We start from the raw sequence: 23,111 nt of genomic DNA, 5'->3' as shown, positions 1-23,111 counted from the left end.
TTGGAATACCGACGGTCCTGCAACCTCCAAAGGTGTCAAAGAAAAGGAACAAGAATATACCTGGATGGATCCGACGCCTTGCATCCAACAGGGTAAAACGTCTCTCTCTCTCTCTCTCTCTCTCTCTCTCTCTCTCCAATTTCTTTGTTTTTTTTTTTTTTTTTTTTTTTTTTAATATCATGTGAGATACAAGTACGCCCACCAGCAACGTTTATTTTAGCAATAAATGGGATATCCGTGTATCTTCGATTCCTAGTCTAGAATGTTTATGTAGAAAAGCGTTTCTTCACACACTGATCACCATAAAACTTCCACGAAACTTAAACTATTATATCATCCTGTATATATAATTATTTACAGAATGAAACGGACTGTTGGGAATCGTATCACCGCATTGTGGAAGAATTTATCGAAAATAAACGGATAAGTGCATATCGATTCATTACTAAAATTGACGAAGAGAATAAGTGCCAAATTACTGCCATTCCTGTCCCAAGACTTGCCCGCGCAACGCCATCTATCGGCTGTTCCTCTCTCAAGCAGACGACCGATAGTATTGGAACTGAAATGGAGGATTGGGATAAGATAGTGCAATGTCTACAGTCCTCCTAAAGGTTTGGTCAGAAGGCGTAAAACACGGAAAGCTTCGTATATACATTGAATTCTACTCTTATTTTTGTTCATTTTTGTTTACTGTGAAGTGTAATTAATTTAAGCAGGAAAATCATCCCTTTTGTTTACATGATTTATAATAACAAAGGTTTGGTTGTAAAATTGCCGAAATATATCATTTATAAACAAAGATATGGATATAATCAAATATGATTTAATGATATTTTATTAAACTTAATCATTATAAATATCTACGGAAAATAGCTATGACTTTTTGTATAAAAGGCGGTCGCTCGTGGTCAGTGAGTCTTTTATGCTGTGGTTGGCAACCGTGCAAATAAAAAAACATTACAGTATGATGTTCATATGGCAAATACTGGTCCAGTAACTGATCAAAACTGTTAGCTCTGTTATGTACAGGCAGTGTCATTGCATACTAGGTTCCCGCCAAAGAGATTTGTATATAAATAAAGCTGTATTGTGATAGTTGAGGCGAGACGTCTAGGAATGGCGTAATGCGATAGGTGTGCCGGTTGATACAAATGCGATTGTGACCCAATCTGTTATTGTGCCTCGCCGGTAACAGATGACGCTGTTCTTGATTTGACTTAACGTGAGATAAACATATTAATATTAATTTACATATAGATAGATAGACGTATCTTTACACAAGACTGTCAAACACAGTCGGAGTCGTGTCACCATCTAAAGTGATAATAAAGCTGTAGTTAAGTTCTCCGTGTGCTGCTCCGTTGATTATGGCTGATAGAGTCATAATTTTGCTACAGTTAAAACCACACCTATATAAGTCCTTGGCATATCATCTCAGTTGATCTAGTCAGTGCATGCACCAGCCTTGCTGACATCACTCATGTACTAGTAGCGGTCTGGTTAAGTCTAGACAAATGATAACATTTCTCATTACAATTTGGTTTCGAGAAAACCAGTACATGTAAAACCTCTGTTCATGCACTTACGTACACAAACGCCGTTGAATCACGGTCAGGAAAGTTAACCGACTGTGAGACTCTTGGAAGTTTGCGCCTAAACATCTTTACTGTAATCGTCGGATATGTACAATCCCAGGGTGCAACTGGAACGCGTATGGTTGACACAGTGACATCACAGAAACAATTTCTAACGTCATAAATGCACTTACTGACATCACAAATGAAATATGTGCACTGAATGAAGTGTCGGTGGCTTTTATTTCGCCCAGCACGTTAAAAGTAGAAATCTCGTCGCATCTAATGAAGATATTCCACTGACGAACGTGCAAGTTGCTGATGACGAAAAAACATTTGATTGGCTTGTAAAACGGGTGAAGTTGAGGAAATAAAGCGGATAAAATTTTCCCCTCGCGTGTACCCGATACACTGAAAGATGTCCTCATAAATACATCCTGTACAATTTATATATATCATGAAAAAACGTTAATGTACATCTGCAATGACTGCGTTTATAACAACACTTCTGTCTACTTGAAGTCTCTGTTGGGAAACTTCCTGACCGTGCCCCAAGTACTGTCCTCACTTACACGTGTGAATGTCCACTTGAGAAACGCACGTCTGACATTTAACGTAACAGCACCATACGAATTTACAGTGACACCTTTCTGAATGGCGCTTCACTTGGGTGTTGTAACCTCTACCGCAGCACAACAGGTCGCAGCTGTCTTGTGACCGGGAGTTTTTGTTACACATCCTCCCTCTTGTACCGGGAATCCCCTGCTTCGCGTCTGCCCTGCAAAAGTTCGGCGACCGGTGCAAATGCACCAGAATGTCCACAGGAATAGGCACTTTCCTTTTGACGCGCTCGCGCCTGCGCAGTTTGCGTTTTGATCGTGGCGCCACCTGCACCGAGTGTTCGTACTTGGTTTTGAGATAGTTTCCGATTTGGCGGAAAGGTGGCAGTCCTTTCCAACATGTCTTTACTGCGCATGAGCCTGAAACTCCATGGCAACGGCACTGTCTCCTCATCTGCTTCACTATAGCCTGCAATGAAAAAAAGAAAAGAAATCTCATATTTTACATCAAGAATGATGAATGATTTCCGAAGAGAATATAAAGTTTTACTACAAAAGGATGTTGAAAATTCGTCTGCATCGACCAATTATTTTACCAACTTTTATTTATTAGTGGATGAAAATATCATTGATCGGTTGTAAAATGATTTCTGTTGCACCAAGAGGCCGTATTCGCTAAAATACTGTATTTTATTGGACTTATCGGTTACTTGCCATCTCTGTATCATAGCACAATGGAATTGTATCTTATTGTCAGATAAATAAACCAATGAATGAATAATAGATAAACCACGTAGTTAAACTGAGGTAGCTCTTTTTGTCTATTTTTATTTTGTCTTACTCACTTATAAGAGAGAAAATAACACAATCAAATTGATCAGTACAAATGTCTAAACCCATTTTTGGCAAATGTTTGAAAGGAATCAAACATCAAGAGAAGACGCACGAGCTCCCGAATACTTAAGCGTATGCCTTTGCTTTGGCGATACGAGCAAGTATTATACACACGTTAACACCTCAGCTTTAATACACAACCTAACGTTCTGGCAGGCAGCAACTAAGATACAAACACGCGTTCACCTAAAACTGATACCTAAGTTAACATTTTTGACGATTTGGACTGCGAGGAACGCGTCTCTCCCGCGTTCCGTACATTACAGTATGTTGGTATCTTCTTTACCATTTGTTGCTGTTTCCAAAACATTTTCTTTAGAAGTTTGTGTGTGTTTTTTTACGGACCTGTGGGAAAATTTCTTGCAACACTGAAAACTTTCTTCCGATCTGTTTGGTTCAGAAACCAGATCTGTTTTTATATATAACAGTTACAACACGCGGTGGCTGTCGCCAGCAGGCATATTATCTCATTTAAACCGACACCTTCAGCGGTCGGGGTTGAGGAGTCGTGTTTACTCCATATTTCCATTAAATTTCACCCGCCTAATTGTTCCCCGGTCTTAGCTATCTCTGCCTTTTGATTAAGATGATCCACGGATATAGACGTCACTCCACAGGACTGAGGGGAACGGGTGATGGAATTTTTCACCGGGACGAGTCCGAACAATGGCGTCAAGAGTTGGTGTCTTCTTCAATACGACACTTGACAGTTCTCGGCACCTCTCCGGTTACTGGGGAACTTGGGCTGGGGATGACGGATGCCAGCAACAAAGAATGGCGAAATAACAGGGCGTTTGCTTGAACTCGGCAATGGTCGAGGTACACGAGGACGATGGATTTTTTTTTTTTTTTTTTTTTTTTTTTTTGAAATTATCAATCGTTATAATAGTTAGTGATTTTTTATCTGTAATCTCCGAAAACAACCGATCACGAAGAAATGATAATGAATTACACAAAACAACAAATATCGACTGGAGAAAATAGTGTTTACTTTAGGCGAATATCTACATAAGAAAATAAGAAAATATTTTGAAACTATTAACACTATGACAACGTTTTTTTTTTTCCAAAACTCGTTTTAAGTTAAGGTACTGAACTCTTTAACTTCAGAAACTAATGATATTATCAGCGGCCAAAAATGCTAGCTCTGTTAAATTTCACTAAAAGTTGCCCCCTCGTGACCAAAAAATACTTTTTAATCAAAATGTACAAAATAAACAAATATCTGAGCGCTCAAAAAAATGAAATATGGTATCATCCTGACATTTATATATGGTTTCATTATTTTTTCATTCATTTTTTTCAGGGTAGGTTGGCTGTCAATTTTGAACTCTACAATATTTACCTGCACCGAACTACAGGACCTATCCCTCGTCTAAGATTGCAATGTGGATTTTTATCTTAGTTATCCGTTTGTTTGTCGGTTTTTTAAGTCTAGTAATAAAAAGGATAAGATTTCGTGTAATCTCCTAGCTCTCCGGATTCGATATCGCTTTAACATTTGGTACTTCAACCAGTTGTGTAACGAGTTTAAAGGAGTTTCGTGCGGAAACGAAAATGTCTGCAGATGATAAAAAACTTTGTCTTTACTGACAATTAAAAGTAGCCATTCTCAAGCCAATTCTGCCCGCACATACCACAACAGCTGATCACCCATAGGCATATTTACAGAAATAATATCAAGTGATCATCAGTGTGATCTATCATAAACATACACACATTTAATGTGTAACTGTTACATAGGTAAGTACTCCAGGTATGCGACGTTGTCACATATGACTGTATTTTACTGCTAATTTCACACCGTCTCCCCCCCCCCCCGCCCCCGCCCCCAGCACTAAATACCTACGTAGTATCCGATACACTGCCTCTGCGTTATTTATTCCATTTAGTATAGACTGCATTAAATTCCCCACGATTTAATTGATGAAAACTGCGCAACAATGGCAGACCAAACTGTCAATCAAGAGCACAAAGGAAAGTTAAGCTTTTCTTATTACAAGGAATAAACGGAATGGCGCAGCTTCTGTTGATGTTTAATTAGGAAGCATCTAGATGGTCGGCCCATTGCGACAATGGTGCCTGGAGGCAGCTCCTGGTCAAGAAATTATTAAACGCTACCTTTCAATCTATTATTACTCGATTAGATTGTCTGTCTTTTACCATTTGAAAAGAGCAATCGAGGAGGAAGTAATCGAAGGAAGAGAAGCTATCAGAGTTAGATGAGACGTTAGTCTCGAATGGTTTAGGGATAGTTTCTTCACTTTGAAATCGATTGAAATATTTCACACGATACGATCAGTAAGCCTGACTTCGTACCGATGCGCGCGAAAGATGCTTTTGTTTATCGTATTTTCTACGTGCCTTCGATCTCCAAGGCCGCATTCCGACGACCGATGGCAATAGTATGTCTACGTAACCACCGCAAAACGGTATCATTACAACTGTGGGTTTTGTCCACTTCGGGGTCTTTTTTGAAGACATTTTTTCCGCATCACTTAGCTACAAATAACCAACATACCCTCAGAAATAATGACAGGTTTTCCTCAAATAACAAGAATCTACTGTTTATTAGTGATTCATCACACACAGTTGTATCCATTTCAGATGAACTGATGAACGTGCCAATAAAATTATACTTCCTATTTCTCGAATAGTTTTGTCTACGGTTTAGCTCTGTTCACTGTACCTGGTGGAAATTATCTTGGCAAGTCAAGAAAGTCTACACAATTCTTAACACCAAAAGGTCTTAACTAACTTGAAGTCTAGATCAATCTTTCTCTGATTAACCAGGCAAACGAAAATGCAAGAACTCTGAGAGATGCGCCAAAAACATTCACGCGCCCTTGTCAGTTTCTTAGTTGATTTCACCTCATTTGTTGTCGGTTACATTTTTGCGAGCTGCGGAAGGCACGAAGTCCACCTGCGGGCTTATTTCAAAGTAAGTGAGTGATACATGAGAGAGAGAGAGAGAGAGAGAGAGAGAGAGAGTTTGCCATAAAAATTTAATTTATTGTTGGTGGAGTAAATATACAATTTCTCGGTTTTTCAAAGGAAATAGTTTGGAGAGAGTGGGCTAATGTTTAATCATTGGCGCTTTATATTAAAACTAATAACTACAGTTTTATTTATTTATTTATTTATTTATTTATTGAGCAAAGGAGGTAAAATCATTAGTATGTCGAGAGTTCTCTTGCATAGTCTGTATCGTAGATTGACATCACAATTTGATCCGCAAAAAAATCAAGAAAGAGCTGTATCTTGTAGTCTAGTAATCTGAATTAAAGAAAAACATTGGGTGGTTTTCAGACGCTTTCTTTAATTTGACTTCCGAATTTATACAAAATCATAGAGCGTGTTGGCCACAGTCCTATGAATTCCACGTAAGTTGGTATATTAGAACATGCACATAAGAGAAGATCGGTCCTGATGTGACAGACATCTTATAATACCAACATTCATAACAATCATAGTACTCGTACGGACACAGACACTACCTAGACGGCTTTCAATATTCTAATACAAAACGGATATGTTTAGAAAAACTTTCTTCACCCCACAACGAACGGCTTCCCCTTTTTATCCTTCAATTCCGTAACGCCTGGAGGACGTTAGAGGCCCTTCCATCCGAGTGTTGTTTTTTCTCAGCTCGAGGCGATTTTGCTTCCAAATAATAAACCGCAGTTTCTAAACGAGAGTAAACAAAATTACCGCTGATTGTAGTAATAGATTATTTCAGTTTATCGCACAGGGCGCGAAATGAGTTGACTTCGTGTCAACATCGGCTGTTGGTGTTGTGGTAACGGTAATCACTCATTGATAGGCCTACAGGGGGTTCTACGGCGATCTTCACCCTTACCCCTACCCCCGTCTTCATTTTTTAAGGATTAGTGCAAGGGCAGCCTTATCCCCCACCCCCCGCCACCTCCCTAAAAACTTTGAGATGAAAAGATGAATTTTGATCACGTAGGTTTTATTTGTAGGCCTATATTGTGTGATGTGAGAACACAACACTTTTCAGTATTACTGAACTATTAGCTATTTACCCCATGGTCACATGGGTGATTTTTTTAATGTGCTTATTTTTGCCATCCACAGCATCTTATAAAACCTTACATACAGCTTTAACATGATTAAACCCCTTAAATATTTTTCACGAGCGTTCCTGATGCTTCTTATAAAAATTTACACAAATTATTAAAATCCCTTAAAATTTTTTTTCTGATGTTGAGCTTATAGGAAAATGATCGCTGTTATTATGACTAGCCAGTCATTTTAAGCTAAAATCAACCTTTATGAATTTTACCAAAGGTCGAATCCAAGTGCAGAGAGGGATAGATAGATGATACGTGAAATTTCTTATTTTCCGGGGGAAATCTAATTTAGCCGGTAAACCTCATGAAGTGCGTTCATTTCACTGTCATTAAACAGAAACTTTCTTACTTTTCTAAAGTAGGTTGAGTCTATCGTTATTTATATATGTTAACTAATTTCATCTTGGCTTATTTGTTAAGAAAAACCCCAGCCAAAGTGACAAACGACGAAAGAGGTTTGCAAGACTTTTTTCACGCGCAAAAACACAACTTTTTCAACACAGCTCTGGCAAAAAACTTAAACTTTGTGATAAAAGCTTCTTCACTTCAAAGGTTATTTGTCTTCCGTAAGTCCGACACCTTGAGTGTAGTTCGAGGAGGTATCTTTCGCTCTAAAGAATATTTACACAACCGAAGAAAAACAAACGAACTTGGTCAGAAATCAAGTGTCATCGTTCGCGCTCACCTGGTCATTGTAACCTATCCTGCTACCCACTTCTATACCACCTGGAGACTCGAGGAGGACCCCTTTTTTTTTGGGGGGGGGGGGGGAGAGGTCTGAATTATCAACAACTGACATTTTCTCTTTTTTCTTCATTTAAATTTACTTCTTTTTCATTTAGATGTACTGTTAGTCCTCATATTAAGCAGCACGGTTTAAATACTAAAATTATTGAGTTCAAAATTATATACATAGCAGACGCTCTACATGCTCTACATTGTAATAACACGTGGTGAATTTTTATAGATTATATTGGATTATATTGGTTTTTTTAGATTGATAGACTAAAACTTTATTTAGATTATCTTATTACAAGGACTTCTATAAAATTGTCCTAACTTACCAAAATGTACTAAGAGCAAGAAAAGCGGCAAAGTGACAAATCAACCAGAGAGGAAAAAATACTGAACCATTAATTATCCAGCTACTGCAAGTTCACTTAGCTAAATAGAACTATTTACCTCATCTGTTAGTTCCGTTATGATTATTTAAAGAGTAACATGTTAAACGTTTTACTATTTGCCACAAATTGATGAACTAATATAAGGTCTCTTTCTCTCTCTCTCTCTCTCTCTCTCTCTCTCTCTCAACGCACGCACACACGCACACACCTTAAACATGATACTTCTCACACGGATCCCCTCGTCGCAGGTGTCCTGTAGATTTAAAGCATGACTCACCTCCAACATTCCCATCCCTCCCTTTACTTTAAAGAAAAAAAGCAAAACAGGTTTTCAAAAATGACAGTCTACCAACCCAAAGGTCAATAAAATCTTCACAGTTATTATCCTCCAAACGTGGAAAAGACGCGGTATGTCAGAGGAGGACACATGATAGATGACACTTTAAAGACATGACGGAGAAAGAACATTGAAACGATTAATTTGTGGCTATTATGCGTCCGATTATGTAGTTTTGTATTTGTGTGTGTGTGTGTGTGTGTGTGTGTGTGTGTGTGCGTTTGTGTGTGTGTGTGTGTGCGCGTGGTTACATCAGTAAACAAAACTTCATCGTCACCTGTTTCTCGCGACCGCTGCTGGGGAAATAGAAATAGAAGCTACCCAATGGCTGGAAAGCTGAAACTAAGTGCTATTAAAACACAATTATCGTTTTAAGTACTCTCTATTCAAAAGAACTCGAGCCCATCAGTTCTTGAAAGAACTAAGAAGTGAATGCATACCAAGAGAAGAGTCGACTAATCACTGCATGCACAGATACTGACATTGAACAGGCTAACAGTTCTCAGCGACTTTTTTTCTTCTAAAACCAGCCTTTGAAAAAGGTATACATGTAGTTGTCTTATACCGTGTCACAATAAAGTTTTTTTTTTTTTTTAATTTTAACTCCGTGAAATTTTGGCGCAACAAGTGCCATGGTTTCTCAAACCAAGGAGTCATACCAGATCATACCAAAAACGACCAGAACAAAAATATGAGAAATAGATAGAAATCCAGTGTTGAAACAAGATCACTTTTTTAATAGCTGTGTTGATCTAGACCATTTCAAACCCCGACAGCGTCCGTGCGCCGTATCCGGCATACCCTGCGTAACAAGACAATTCACGCTGCATTCTAAGCCACACCGATGCCAGCGATAATTCATTCCGATGCTCTAAAACACAGGGCTCCAAATACGCACTAATTAAGACGCACGGCGTCGCTGTGCTGAGACGTTGTTAACGTCGATCTCGTCAAGTGAAGCGTGGTAGAACCACGTCCGGAATTTTCTCCACGCTTTTGACGGCGTTAAGCCGAGATGGCTGCCCGGTACTGTTACCCGTCTCATCTGCAATGAACTGACAGGAACGTATGACGCCGTGTGCTGATGTTCATGTCAATTTTATCACGCTTTTTCACATCAGCTGAGTGATAAAATACCGATTGTCATGTGTCGAAATCACTGAAAACGTCTAAAATGATAACAGACAACAGAACGACAAGTGTGTATCAGTCCAAGTGCCCTCATTCAACAATATTCCATACGTTTTTATTTTTTGTTGTCCGACGGTGACTAGAAAATGACATTTAGTTTCAGATGTATTTTTCTTTCGTTTGTTTATCTTTTTATTAATTGATGAATACATTTATTTATTTATTTTCTTTTTCAGATGCACGACTCGTTCGTCCTCGTTTGTTATCATTATTATTAATATTATTTTGTATTTAACGTATTTTCTTGCTTTGCACTACGAAAGTCTTTAAAAAGGTTTTTTAGAGGAAGGGCAGCGTTTCACTGAAGCATTTAAATGTATAAGGGATCTAAATTTCGACTTTTTGAAACTTCTTAAGATTTTTATGTCTCTTTCAACTGAACCCTGCTGTACTGACTACTATCTCACTGCTTCAGTTTACAAATGACGTCATTCGAAACGTCTCAGAACAATATCCGACAACATCCACGTTAAAATATAATATCGGACATGTCCACGTTAAAATATAATATCCGACATGTCCACGTTAAAATATAATGTCACCACAATGTCCGTGAGTAATGTTATCACATCAGTAGTGGTCAGACAGAGCGGTGAGTGACCTGTGTCAGTGGACGTCAGTTTTCACGGCCAGTGAGCCACGCCAAGGACACAGACAGATGCACACCTGTCGGGCACCTGAGCTGTGATCTGAACGACATATGTACACATAACATGCTGCAAGTGGAATATTATTTTATTTTATTTTATTTTATTTTATTTTATTATCATTTTTTGCAATACCCAGTTCTTTCTTTTGATATTGTTTAAGGTAAAAGTTGCATTTTATTAGCAAAAGAACAATGTCTGGACTTCTATAGGCTACTGCGGACTGTAACACAGTGGTCGCTACGTGTACAGCCAATAAACATTATTTAAATGTGATCAAAATATTTTAGCGGTCCTACACAAATTAATAAATAAATAAATAGATAGCCCCACATACCTTTCTGCCGACCTCATTATTGTGCAGGTTCATCAGCATCCTGACGTTCCTCCCGGACTTGTGCGAGGAAGTGTCCGGAGCGTCCACGAACGTCTTCCCGAACCAGACGCCGTAGTCCACGTTATCGCTACAACCGCCCCACGTCCAGCCGTCCTCCGTCTTCTGGCCCTGGAGGCGCAGGTCGCAGCTGCACTCCGTCAGGTTACCTGCGCTGCACGCCTGCGTCACGGCGTGGACGACACCTGCGCTCAAGATGGCGTAGATGAAGGCTGTCTCCTTCGTGCCTGTAGTACAGGAGAAAATGTTTAAATTGTGCGGCGGCCATACTAGCAAACATGCACGTGCAGTGCTTTAGACAGACAGACAGACAGACAGACAGACGGAAAGAGGGAAAGAACGTTATGAAGTCACTCAGAGAAACAGACAGAAGGACAGGCAGGCTGACAGGTTTACAGACAGAAAATAACTCAGAAAATAGAACTTCGAATACTAAAAAGACTGTGGGCCACCAGATGTCGCTCTCAAATAACACAACTTGACACATGTCACATCTTTAACAAATAACTTGTCATATGCACCAACTATCGTAAAGAAGAACTTCACATTTCTAATAACGACAACATGTCATGTACTCTCAATATTTCGTCCTGTATATGTATTTTTTATACGTGGCAGTGACTTATCACGAACATCAATCGGTTGTACGGCATTTAGCTATCAGCTGTCCTGGTCTACCCCGCCCAGCCATGTTTAGGCTTACTTATCATAGGAGGAGCCTTAGTAATTACGACTTAGCTGGAAAACACGCCCAAAGAGGGAGCAACTTGTAACCTCCATTTGAAATGTATAATTCAAGATGGAAGAGATCTGGTATATTGGCAGCAGACGACACAGACTTGGCAGACGACAAACGCTTGACACCTGATTAGCACGTTGATAATTTCCAATAACGATAAAAAGTGTCGCGGTTTGAAGGTACAAGAAAATGACTCTTTTTGTACAGCAAAATATGTTTGTCTGACTGGCTATAAAACTTGCCTCCTGTGTTTTTATTATCTATTAGTGAGACCTTAATGTCCTTCAGTTTTTTTTCTGCTTTACAACTTGGTATTGGGGATTATGACACAGAATGCAACCACACAAGTAAAATGGGATTGAGAGAATTTTGTTTAGCATCATAGTAGCACCATGTAAACAGATTGCCATCTTCCTAGAAGCAAATCGTCTCTGCACACCTACACTGCATTGACTCAGGTGGCATGTTGCTGTACTGGCGACTTGTCTGATATTTACACATGGGATATGACCTCGTGTAACGCCTCTCGACTCTTTCAGATTTTACTTTGACGGATGAAAATTAAATGAACATGCCATTTTGCATATTTGTCCCTTGTGTTATGACATTAAATTTTTAATGATTGATCCCCATGCTATATTTTGTTTTCTTCGTCATATTTTGACCTCCTTTCGAGACATGTTATTTTGATATTCGTACTTAAACGATATTGTGTATAACTGCACGATGACACGTAAAATAGCGTCTCATTTACAGGAATCGTCCTTTCACAAATGTCGGGGAAAGATAAGAAACAGAGCTGACATGTAAAAATAATTTGCGACAAATATGTAGCGGTGGAAAGATAAACTAGAAGACAGATAACCTATTGTCACACTGCACCTGTTCTTTTTATTATTACTGCAATGTGCATTTCTATAGGTTTTTTTTTTTTTTTTTTTTTTTTTTTTTGTGTGTGTGTGTGTGTGTGTGTGTGTGTGTGTGTGTGTGTATTCGACGACTAGTCGAATTGCGGTTTAACATCAAGACATTTTATCCCTTTCTTTCTCTGTCCCTCTCATACACACACACACAGAGAGAGAGAGAGAGAGAGAGAGAGAGAGAGAGAGAGAGAGAAACTTACTTATTTCTGTGTTAAAACGTAGTATTTATAAAATCGCTTTTTAAAACAAACAGAAAGTGTAAAGATTCAACTTTCAAAGCGGCACATGAAACAAGCATCAAACAGGGGACAGACACCAAACCTAGGTGCAGATCTCCCCGTGTTTAGCGGCTACGATATGACCGAGCATTAAATGGCGACCACACCTTGGAAATGATAGGCCTATAGTCTTCATGGGCGTTGGACCGTCGGTGGTCGCTGTAAGTGTACCACGTGACAACCCACGTGACAGTCCTGAGGCCACCTATCTCGGCGTTCTTGGTCTCTGCGCCTAAAGGCATCTCGTGTAAGGGATGCCCAGAACCACTAAAATTACATCCACCATAAAGATTAAGATCGGCGATACGGACAATTAGTGTCGAACGCTTTGATAAAATCTTTAAAAGATGTCCACTTATAATAAACGGTGGCTTGCGCGTCCTGTTTGATGTTGCCGACGCGGCAACTGAATATACCACATTAAAAACCGGACGCTAATTTAAGAGTGACACAACACCAAAGATAGCTATCGATATAATTTACTGATGACTGCAACCCTTCCGCCCTTGTAGAAACACCGCCATACTTGGTGCATGTAAAAATTAAAAGCTGAGTCAATTTTTAAAAAATGCCTTTTCAAAAAGTTTTTAACTGAGTTGAGTAGCGGCTATTTCTACCGTGACTCCAGTGCTGTGACAGTGACAGGATATCGAGTTCTTGGTTGTGTAATGAAGAGGTGGGGTGTAATCCACCGACGACACACAATCATGACGACCGTAAATGATAATGGGGGCGATTTGATGAGAAACATTTTATTGCCTGTTTACTCCATGGCCTCTAAACATTTACTGACTCTTGGACTTACTGAATTTAATTCAGTTATCCTAAAAGGATTCCAACTTGAAATACATAACTTGAACGGCTCTGGTGACCCACAAGTTACAATGCACAAAACTAAATGTACCCAACAGGTTTAACAAGGTACTTGACTGATGTTTGAACCGCCAAAAAACAGACTTCATGTGACAAAATACCGTTTTATACTACAGGGCGTCAGTTGTCTAAAAAGCCAAATCGTCTATTTAGCACTAAAGTACTGAAGCACAATACACATAATGTTGAAAAATAAGACACTTTCCCTCTGCTTGGCTACGCCATCACATACCAAAAGAAGATATAAAACTGTCAATTATAATGTTTCCAAATTTACAAGTGAATAGCCGAAGATATGCCAGTTTTATCGCCTCGTTTACTGGTTAATAATTCACAAAGTTCTGTTATATATTTGTACGCATTTCTCTTGCGAAATAAATGAAATATTTGTCATTTACAACGTCTATCACATTCTAACAGAAATTACTAAGATGTTCTATTCTATTTTTTAATTCCCTGAGAGACAAACTGGGCATTAAAAAAGAAATGACAGAGTTTTCTTTTTAATAATAGATGAAAATCTATGGCGCGTTCTTAAACTACTGCAAGCTGTTTACAGAGAAAACTTTTCCTGCGAGACGTCTTCCCCTTCAAACCGTATTACTACCAACATACCCTCTACCAGGGCGACAGATTGATTTTTCACAGATATTCACAGATATTTCTCTAGATAAATAGACAGTCATTTGGCTATGTGGATTTTCCCGTTTTTTCCCATATAATCTGCCACCTTGGTAGAGGGTACTACCAGCATGTTTATAATATGGGAACGACAAAACCCCCACTTTCATGTTTGCGTCTACCACGTCGACACTGTAGCAACAATGACACCTTGCAGTAACCCGAACCCGTGTTTAAATACGAATATTACACCTTTAAATGAGCGTTCGTGTTTACACTGCTTCGACCCCTGACGACCTGCACGTTTATTAATTCCGCACTGCTATAATTTATGGTCCTAAAACGCTCGGTGGGGCGTTTCTGGGGGGAAACACACACATCGTAATTATTTCACGGTCATCAGCCAAATGTCTGCGAGGCCTGAATGACTATCACTACGCTGAGTTAATGAGCGGTCGCCAGATCTCGAAATTGAATTAAATTTAATTGAAAAGCGGGGCATTTGGTTTCAGGAGCTAACAAGGCAAGCGTGGCGCTACTGATGATGTTGAAAGGATCGCGTCTTGAAATGACCAATTAAATCGATGAATCATTTGATGAGTTTCGTTGAGTTTTTGAAATGGGAAGAGTGGGAAATTGTAAGGTTTAAAACCAAAACCCGGAGTCACAATAAGATTGGTATAATTGATTATATAGAGCCCCTTTTTAACCCATATAGTGTTCGTGGGTTTATTTTGGCCGGGTTCTTGTCTATTTATTCTATCAAGTCACCTCCAAAGGTAGAATCCGAGAGTCACCGCTTTAATTTCGCCCAACAAGTTTACTCTAAGACGTTGTTATCAAAGAAAGATGTGTCAAAACGTCGTGTAACGCCATAATTTATCTGCTGAACATAAAGCAACCAGATTAACTTGTTACAATTTCAATGCTGGCAACAGATCGCGTTTAACAACGCAACTGTTTCAGATATCTTGAATTAATTAACTACCCGGGATTCATAAAACAATTAAAAGCTTATCCTATCACGCGAGGGATTAACGGGATTATCTTGTTGATATTACACCTATCCTTCTCATGTCTCTCATCGTTTAAGCTAATCCTAATCTGGTATTGGTGAAGGTAACAAAACCCCCAGGGACATCGCTGCTTCAAATACACCCTAGAAACCAACTAGCGGCAAGTTGAAAAACGTGAATATCCTATTAGAACGGTTTCGCAATGTTTGGCCATACTCCTGTTGGACCACGCCAAGTTAAAGATATCAGATAGTGGACAATAGTCGGATTATTGAAATTGGATTTTCCGTGACTCTCTCTCTCTCTCTCTCTCTCTGTGTGTGTGTGTGTGTGTAAGAGAGAGGGAGAGAGACAGTGTGTGTGTGAAAATTACAGAAATGGTATGATTTCATGATAAATGAAATGCACTGAATATTCTCAAAAGACAAATCAAGGGGAAACGCTTTCACGAAATTTAGAGCATCTGCCTGTAATGCTTACCAACCATCCTTTCATAACCTACAAATGTGAAACTACCCTATAAAATATACTGATTGTTTAAGTCATTGTGCTGGCTCCTGAGAATATCTTCTTCGAAGTAAAAATGCATATTGATCTATTTATTAACATTTAACTAAATGAAATGCCTCTTACCGAACACGTTAGCGCCTTTACGTAATCATACATTGAGTTACGTGTTAAAAGAACGTCTTGACCGTCATTTCACTCCGTTAATGAACACTTAGCATTCGACATCACGGGTTAATTATCTTCAAAAAAGTCCCGTCACGAAAGCGTTTCGCGAGTACCCGTAATGAAATTGCTTAATATAATTACAAGATAATGCAATGTTTCACTTGCTGCTTTACGCCAATATCTTAATTGCTATTTAATTTCCAACATGTCTCTATTTCTAAGATATCTTTGTGTGGGGGTAGAGTTACGCCACTTCCAGCAATTTATATGAAAAAAAGTTCCTGTGGTAAAAGGAGTATGTTTTCAAAGCTGGGTATTAACTTTCACCCGTTTCTCAAAGAAACTATCACTTCATCCCAGCGTGTTTTTAACGTTTAAGCGCCATATAACTTATATAACAACCCTTTGATGATGGTGTCCCATGCTACGTACGGCGTATCTCGTATACCGCGGGTACAGCACTCATACACAAACACACTGAAGCAAAACAGACAGAAGAAAACACACATGTTTAGGGTCTAATTCACACAAACATTCGTCGTCTTTTTATGTTTCAGATGAAAGGCGGCGCCGTTCTCTCGCACTTGCCGTACCAAAGCCCGCGCCGGCTAGGGTTGAAAAGATAATAAAAGACGCTGTATAACAAATCAGTGATGTTAAGGTATTTCTGTAGAATTCTCTGTCAAAAAGGGCACGCGGAAACAATGACCGCCATCTTGAAAGTTTCAAAGGCTTCGAACAGATGGATGAGTTGGAATTTTAGTCAGTGTGAAAAAAATCAGGGGTAAAATAAGATCAGTTTGCCAAAAAATGCTTAAGTTAAATATTATCCTGATAACAGATAAAATATAAATGGAAATGCATAGTTTCTTAAAGAAGAAATTATTTGCCAACGAGGCCAATTGCTACTTGAATCTCAAATAATAATAAAATAGACAATTAATTTGTCTGTAATGAACGCGTCACCATACACCTATAGTATGTGTAGCTGGTCTCGTTCCTTCACTTAACAAAACAACATCAACTTAACAGCAACCTGCTTCATCTTCCTTGGCACATTTCTCATTATTTCTATCTCAAGTCGAAAAAAATCAAAGAGGTGATGTCACTGAATCGCTGTTTAAATTATTGACGGTATTTGTATGATTAATCGTAAGCACGGCGGGCGACAAATAATTGATTAATTGAAATTTTCTTAATTGATTGATTGAGTGATTGATTTGTTTATTGATCGGTTATGTGATTGGTTTACAATATAACTGATTGATTAACTGATATGCAGATTAAACAATCATTTGTCCTACCTCTATCGAGCAACGTTCCGAAGACGGTCTGGTTCTTGGTTGTAGTACAGTTCCACCTCTCGTGTTGAAACTGGTACTGACACTCGTAAATCCCCTGACGAGCCCCAGTGCTGATACACAGGATGGAATCTGGGTGTTTTTTACACACCTGTACTTGCTGGGTGTCCAGAGGTAACCCCTTACAGGTGTTCTTGTTTTCTATCTTGTCGTGGCTTGTTGCGATGGAAGAGACGCCCAGGTACCTAAAACAGTTGACCCGTATGTTATACTGTATCTTTATAATTATTACATATAATGAAATATATAATAGGAACCGTGGTGGTTTTTCGTTGGACAAATATGGAGTCACCATGGATGGATAGCTTGAGAAAAGATATAGAGAAGATAATTAAAGACACTGCAAAAATGTCCTGAAGTCTAAGAGCATTGAAAAACGGTGACTTTGATGGTCGTATGTGGGGATGAGTTCAATACACTTTCTTCTATGATAAAAGTATCTGCGCACCCTAAAGAAATCGTGGGTGGGTGGGTGGGGTGTGGGTTAAGGTCTATCAGAATCACCTATCTGCTCTTGAATTCTGAGTCATGGAATTGCAACTGCGGACACTATTGACTCCATTTCTGTCCATCTCTCTATAACCCGCACTCCTTAAAATTATTTTTAGGGTTCATTCCCAATGGAACTATCGGCCTACATAGATCGATCCAAATCTGCAGGGATTCTCGCTGAATGCAGTCCACCTAACTGAATGACACTCCTCCTCTCGTTTTCAGCGTACTCGTATAATCATCTTTTCTGAATGCTATTCAACGTCAGGAGGAGGCATGTTAATCTGCCAATCTGATTGCTTTCAGCGAGCGTCTCTGCGGAGTTGGAGACTATACGTAGAACGCTAATTTCATTGGGAATGAGACCTCAGCCTCTACATTGTAGTGGTCCATCCTTCTCTCTACTCTGTTATGCGAAACAGTGGCACGTTTGAGTGAAATATATTTAGACAGAGAGGCACGTAACCTTCTACCCTGTTAACACATATTACTTGCATGTGCGTCGAAAAAAATAAAAAGAAGAAAAAAAAAATCCACCTCCAAAGGCTTCTCGTACCACAACTACCGTTGTCGAACAGCAAGTACTTAAACTGATACCCGTATATAATCTCACAATTGTTATTTTTAATTTTTGAAATTAATTTTTAAAGGAAAAAATATACAGTACGAAGCGGTATTTTCTCTTCAATCGAAACTCGCACTTGGTGATATTGAAGAAGCAAATAATTAAACTCTCACCGTGAGGAACCGGTAGACATCAGAAAATATGTACAAAATCATTATCTCTTTCGCGATTAAAAATGTTAATTTTCACACAAAATCGGTTAAAATAAACATGGCAAGAATTTCGCAAAATTATTCTTCAATCAAGGTCAAATCAAGATGACAGCGTACAAGAAGAGGTAGCTCTGTTTTTTCTACGCGGTTAATTTCTGTTCTTTGATAGGTTTGAGGGTACAGCGTACTTCTCTGTTCTACCAGAAGAAAAAGGTAGCTCGTCTCTGATTGAGTGCAGTTAAAGCCCACAAGACGTGTGCAGAGTCGAGGAATGCCGAGTCGTCACCTCAATCTTCTCCACGCCGTAGATAACATCGCCCCTCTCTCTCTCACTTTAGCATCAGCTTACGCGACCTATGCGTTATTAAGTTAGGAGCATCATCTAAAGCCGCCCCCGTGGACCCGGTATATTACCTTAACTCCATAGCAAGCCAAATGTCTGCACGCGACTCCTGCTTGCGTTTTCATACGCAGCGTTAAAAACAAACGTCATCTCAAAGCGGACAGTTTGTAATACTGCGTTCTGCGTTACCAAACCATTAGTATGTTTATCCTTCGATTTGAAAACGCCTGAAATTTTGGAGTCACTGTGGATTTGCTCGTCCGAGAACGCAATTTCACCCGATGTTAGGTCCAGAAAAGCCATGGTCTGAACAAACTTTAACTGGAGAGTTTCAGTGTTAACTGTACAGTGCGTTCAAACACATCGTACGTAGAAACACAGGAACAGAGCTTATTTTCCGCTAGGATTCGCCGAACAATGACACTGTTGTTGTTAAAATTGTTATTGTTATTGTTATTGTTGTTGTAATTGTTGTTGTTGTTATAATTTTTGTTGTTGTTGTTGTTGACAGGAGTTTTCAAGTGCTAGTGTTATTCTATATTTAACACACTAGACTATCAGAATTAAATTATATGCAGTTTTGATGCACTGTTGGTGTGTACTGTTAACGAACACGACAAACGTGCAACTTTTACCAGCTTGATGACGGATATTTGAAGAATAAGAGAAAGTCTGTTCAGAGAGTAACGCCATGCAATCTAAACACCCTTAGAGACACAAAAAAAATCATAACAGGTATTGCTGCTTGGTATATCTCTACTCCGCAAACCAAAAACCAGCCCCACCTAATTACACAAGAAAACAAGATAAAATATCTCGGAATAAACGTGCCATGGAGACAATTTGCACCCTAGCAATGACATTATTATTTCCAACGACAGTCTCGGTGACACAGAGTGACTGGGTATGGGGCATCTGGTGACAGCTCCCGCATTTCTTCAACTTCCTGTAGATCAGATCCAACAACATCATTCTCGCAATAATTACACGCATACCTTCTCGGCGCTGTCACGTCCTCTTATTTATTTCCTAAAAATGCATATTAATAGTTTCCCACCACTTCATTCTAATTGCAAATTAAGTTGACCGCAAAGGAAGAGAAATAGTGCTGTGGTACCTGGTATAAACAGTGGTATTGTAGAGACCTTACAGGAGAGAGGGGAGAGGTGTTACCATACACATTAATTTAACTAGTACATCTGTTCATTATATCAAGATATATATTTTTTCATTCACAAACAGGCAACACAATTACCAACTAGAAAATGGTAACACACCAATTGCATTGTCATCAGTATATCATATTGTACAAGGTCATGATAATCTATGTACCAGTACAGAAATGAATTGAACTGAATTGAAATTAATCCAAAACGTCATTTACCAAGATCAGCTGTTATTTTGGAAGAAAAGGGGAAACTTTTGCGAGTGTTTGTCCGATTGACAAGTTGAATTCCTAAAGTGAAATAAAGAAACGAGGGAAAGCCAGGTCGCGTTTTAACCTAATACCCTCGATAAGGCGGACGTGGTGTTAACTGCATGTAGAAAGCGTTAAGTTGCCGCACGTGGCCAACTACAAATCTCTTGGGGATGAGTTGTGAGAAGACTTCAAACGATGCTCAAGCTGCAGCGTTATTTCTGCGTGTAGAAAGACGAATTTGACTCGGTTATGGCCTTAGCATGATTCTACCTTTCGTGAACTTTTCTTTCCCTTTTTAAAACTCTTTATTATTATTATTATTATTATTATTATTATTATTATTATTATTATTATTGGGAGTGGAGGGGGGAATGAGTTTTACTTCCTACACTGCCTCAGACAATATTCAAACCTTGAGAACCCTAGCAGGAATGACTATCTAACTTGACTTGGACACGAAACCAAAAGTATACTTTTAACTTACATCCACTTGGCCAGGCCGTGCGTCCCACACAGGTAAAGTCCTAATATTAGTACTACTTCTCCCCACCTTGACTGCGCCATTGTCTCCCCAAGGCGCCGGCTACGCTGCTCGCATGTCTTGTTCTTACAGGAAAACTTAGGAGAAGACGAGATGAACACGTTAACAGTAAGCAACGCGTCTGCACCGCAAACAGGCACCGAATAGTATTTTTATCCGTAGAGATCTTACTGCGGCAGAAAATTGCACACTTTTTCCAGTAATTGAAGGCTAGAGATGGAGCGTTCAGCAGGCCAGGATTAAAATGCACCTCCGTAACAAGGCGGTCTTTAACTGTCTACGATGTTGTCAATGATAGTGACGTATAGATCTACTCCATGTTGGCTTGGCTGTTAACTCCCCCGCACCTCGTGCAGACGCTGCTTAAGCTTCTGGACTCTCTTCTTTTGATGGTTAAATTATTCACGGCCCCCCTGCCTCAGGCTGTTTGCTGATTGGCCGATAAGACCAATGATGTCAACAGGTGAATAAAATATTCCGTTTGATTGGATAATACACCGGTCACATGACTCGCGGAGGGCATGCGAAGAAAATTATTGAAATTTCACCTTAATACGCTGTAAATCTTTGCGCTGTGACAGTGTGAAGAGTGTGAATTGTATAAATCAAATTGCAATTAAGGCTGTCGGCAATATTAACCTCTCAGACTACCTCACCAAGACACAAAACAAATATTCACTGAATAAAAGCTACTTTTCAGATAAGATATGCAGACGCAGCTCTAAGTTCGTTATTTGACGCTGACTTTTTTAAAAGGCCCAGTTTATCACAATCTCTACACTCCATCTTCTGGTAAAACATTTCCCGCCCTAATCCCCTATAGCACAATAAATTGCAGTCTTCTAACCTTAAACAAATGCCGACATATATTTGTCACTCGGCGCGGACTTCTTTCGAAAATATTTACAAATACGCCTTGCTTAATCTCCGCTTGACTCAGCAAACCCTACATCACATAGGCCGATGTGGACTTTCTGTTTTTCTTTTTTTTTCCCCAAATATTAATTTCACTAAATTACCTTAGCTTAGTCGTGAGCTATTTTCGTGTATCGGATATGTATCCTGTTAAGTGCAGTATAATATAGGGTGTAATACAGGGTAGCATAACCCAAGCAGATGACGCAGAGTGATATAAGAGTCAAGGTATCAGCCCGCGGTGAGACACAGATAGTACGCTTTGTTAAACCTAAACTATTGAAATTGACGGCCAGCTTTGTAATCTATTCCGACTTAAAGTTCCTTGAAGAGGAAGCGAGGGAATTAAAGGCATCCGATCCATTAAACGCCAGAATACCTGTTTAATTAAGTACTCCGGGGTGGGTTAATTGAAAGAGGGCACGCTCGAGAGCACGAGGATGTTGTTGAGGTGAAGGGACGGTGTAGTATACTAGACCACAGCGGGGCGGCGACACCTCTAAGAATCAGAAGGTGTTAATGAAGGCGTGGAGGTTTGGGTGAGCCTGGGCGGCAAGCCTGGACCTGTGATGTACGAGTACAGACGTGCTAGCAAACACACTTGTGAATACGGCACATAAGCCTACCCCCCCCCCCCCCCCACACACACACACACACTCCCCGTACTGCATTCTCTGGGGTACAACGTATACTTCCTGGTGGTACGAACAAATGAAATTCTTTTTTTTTTTAATATTACATTTTGGTTCCTACATTTCCCTTTACAAATTGATGATTTGATGCATCAGATCACTCCGATTGACGATTATTCGAAAGAAGGATCATACTTATCAATGATCAGAAACTTTTGGCCAAGATAGGGTGATTTCATAGATCATCATCGTATTACGAGATGCTCCAAATGTGTCAAGTCGAAGCTGGAATGCACACTTTTTTACGCAATTAAAGCCCTGGTACAGGATAGTCGCATTTACAAAACGCTTTGTGCACTATTTGTGTTGTGAGTGTTAAAACTTGAATCTTAATTATTCGATTTTATCATCAACAAAATGGAACGGAAAACCGCAATTGTCCAAACAAACTGAAAGCTATAAATCATTGCAACTACAGGAAGTTATACATGTATTTCGTTTTTAATATATATTCAAGTTAACCAAAACTGCAGCCGGTCTTTACAAGTGGTTATTAAAACATACTTTTGGGGGAACTGACGAGCGAATGTTACTGAAAATATGATTTTGTAGCATTCCATTTACTTATAAACTGAATTCACTGACACAAAAAAGTAGGACCTCTCAATATCCCGTCACAATACCGTA

The 23,111-nt window shown here is 39.3% G+C and overlaps 1 protein-coding gene across 2 annotated transcripts; it reads right to left on the bottom strand.

Annotated features, from left to right (window-relative positions):
• Window positions 1–820: 820 nt before the first annotated feature.
• LOC106162451 (protein Wnt-16) lies at window positions 821–21,268 on the bottom strand. Of its 2 annotated transcripts, none has more exons than XM_013539752.3 (4): window positions 20,821–21,268; window positions 17,248–17,489; window positions 10,762–11,045; window positions 821–2,606 (listed from the first exon to the last, which is right to left on the bottom strand). In XM_013539752.3, the coding sequence occupies exons 1-4, from the start codon at window positions 20,898–20,900 to the stop codon at window positions 2,142–2,144; spliced, it is 1,071 nt and encodes a 356-aa protein (XP_013395206.2). In that variant the 5' UTR covers window positions 20,901–21,268; the 3' UTR covers window positions 821–2,141. The 2 variants fall into 2 exon arrangements, with proteins under 2 accessions (XP_013395206.2, XP_013395208.2); XM_013539754.3 differs by lacking the exon at window positions 20,821–21,268 and adding an exon at window positions 18,535–18,569.
• Window positions 21,269–23,111: the final 1,843 nt, after the last annotated feature.

Source organism: Lingula anatina, chromosome 6 (genome assembly GCF_051362555.1).
Source record: "Lingula anatina isolate TDL-2025a chromosome 6, LinAna3.0, whole genome shotgun sequence".
Taxonomy (NCBI): domain Eukaryota; kingdom Metazoa; phylum Brachiopoda; class Lingulata; order Lingulida; family Lingulidae; genus Lingula; species Lingula anatina.
The sequence above is the reverse complement of the archived record's forward strand: the minus strand, read 5'-3'. Positions and strand labels throughout refer to the sequence as shown.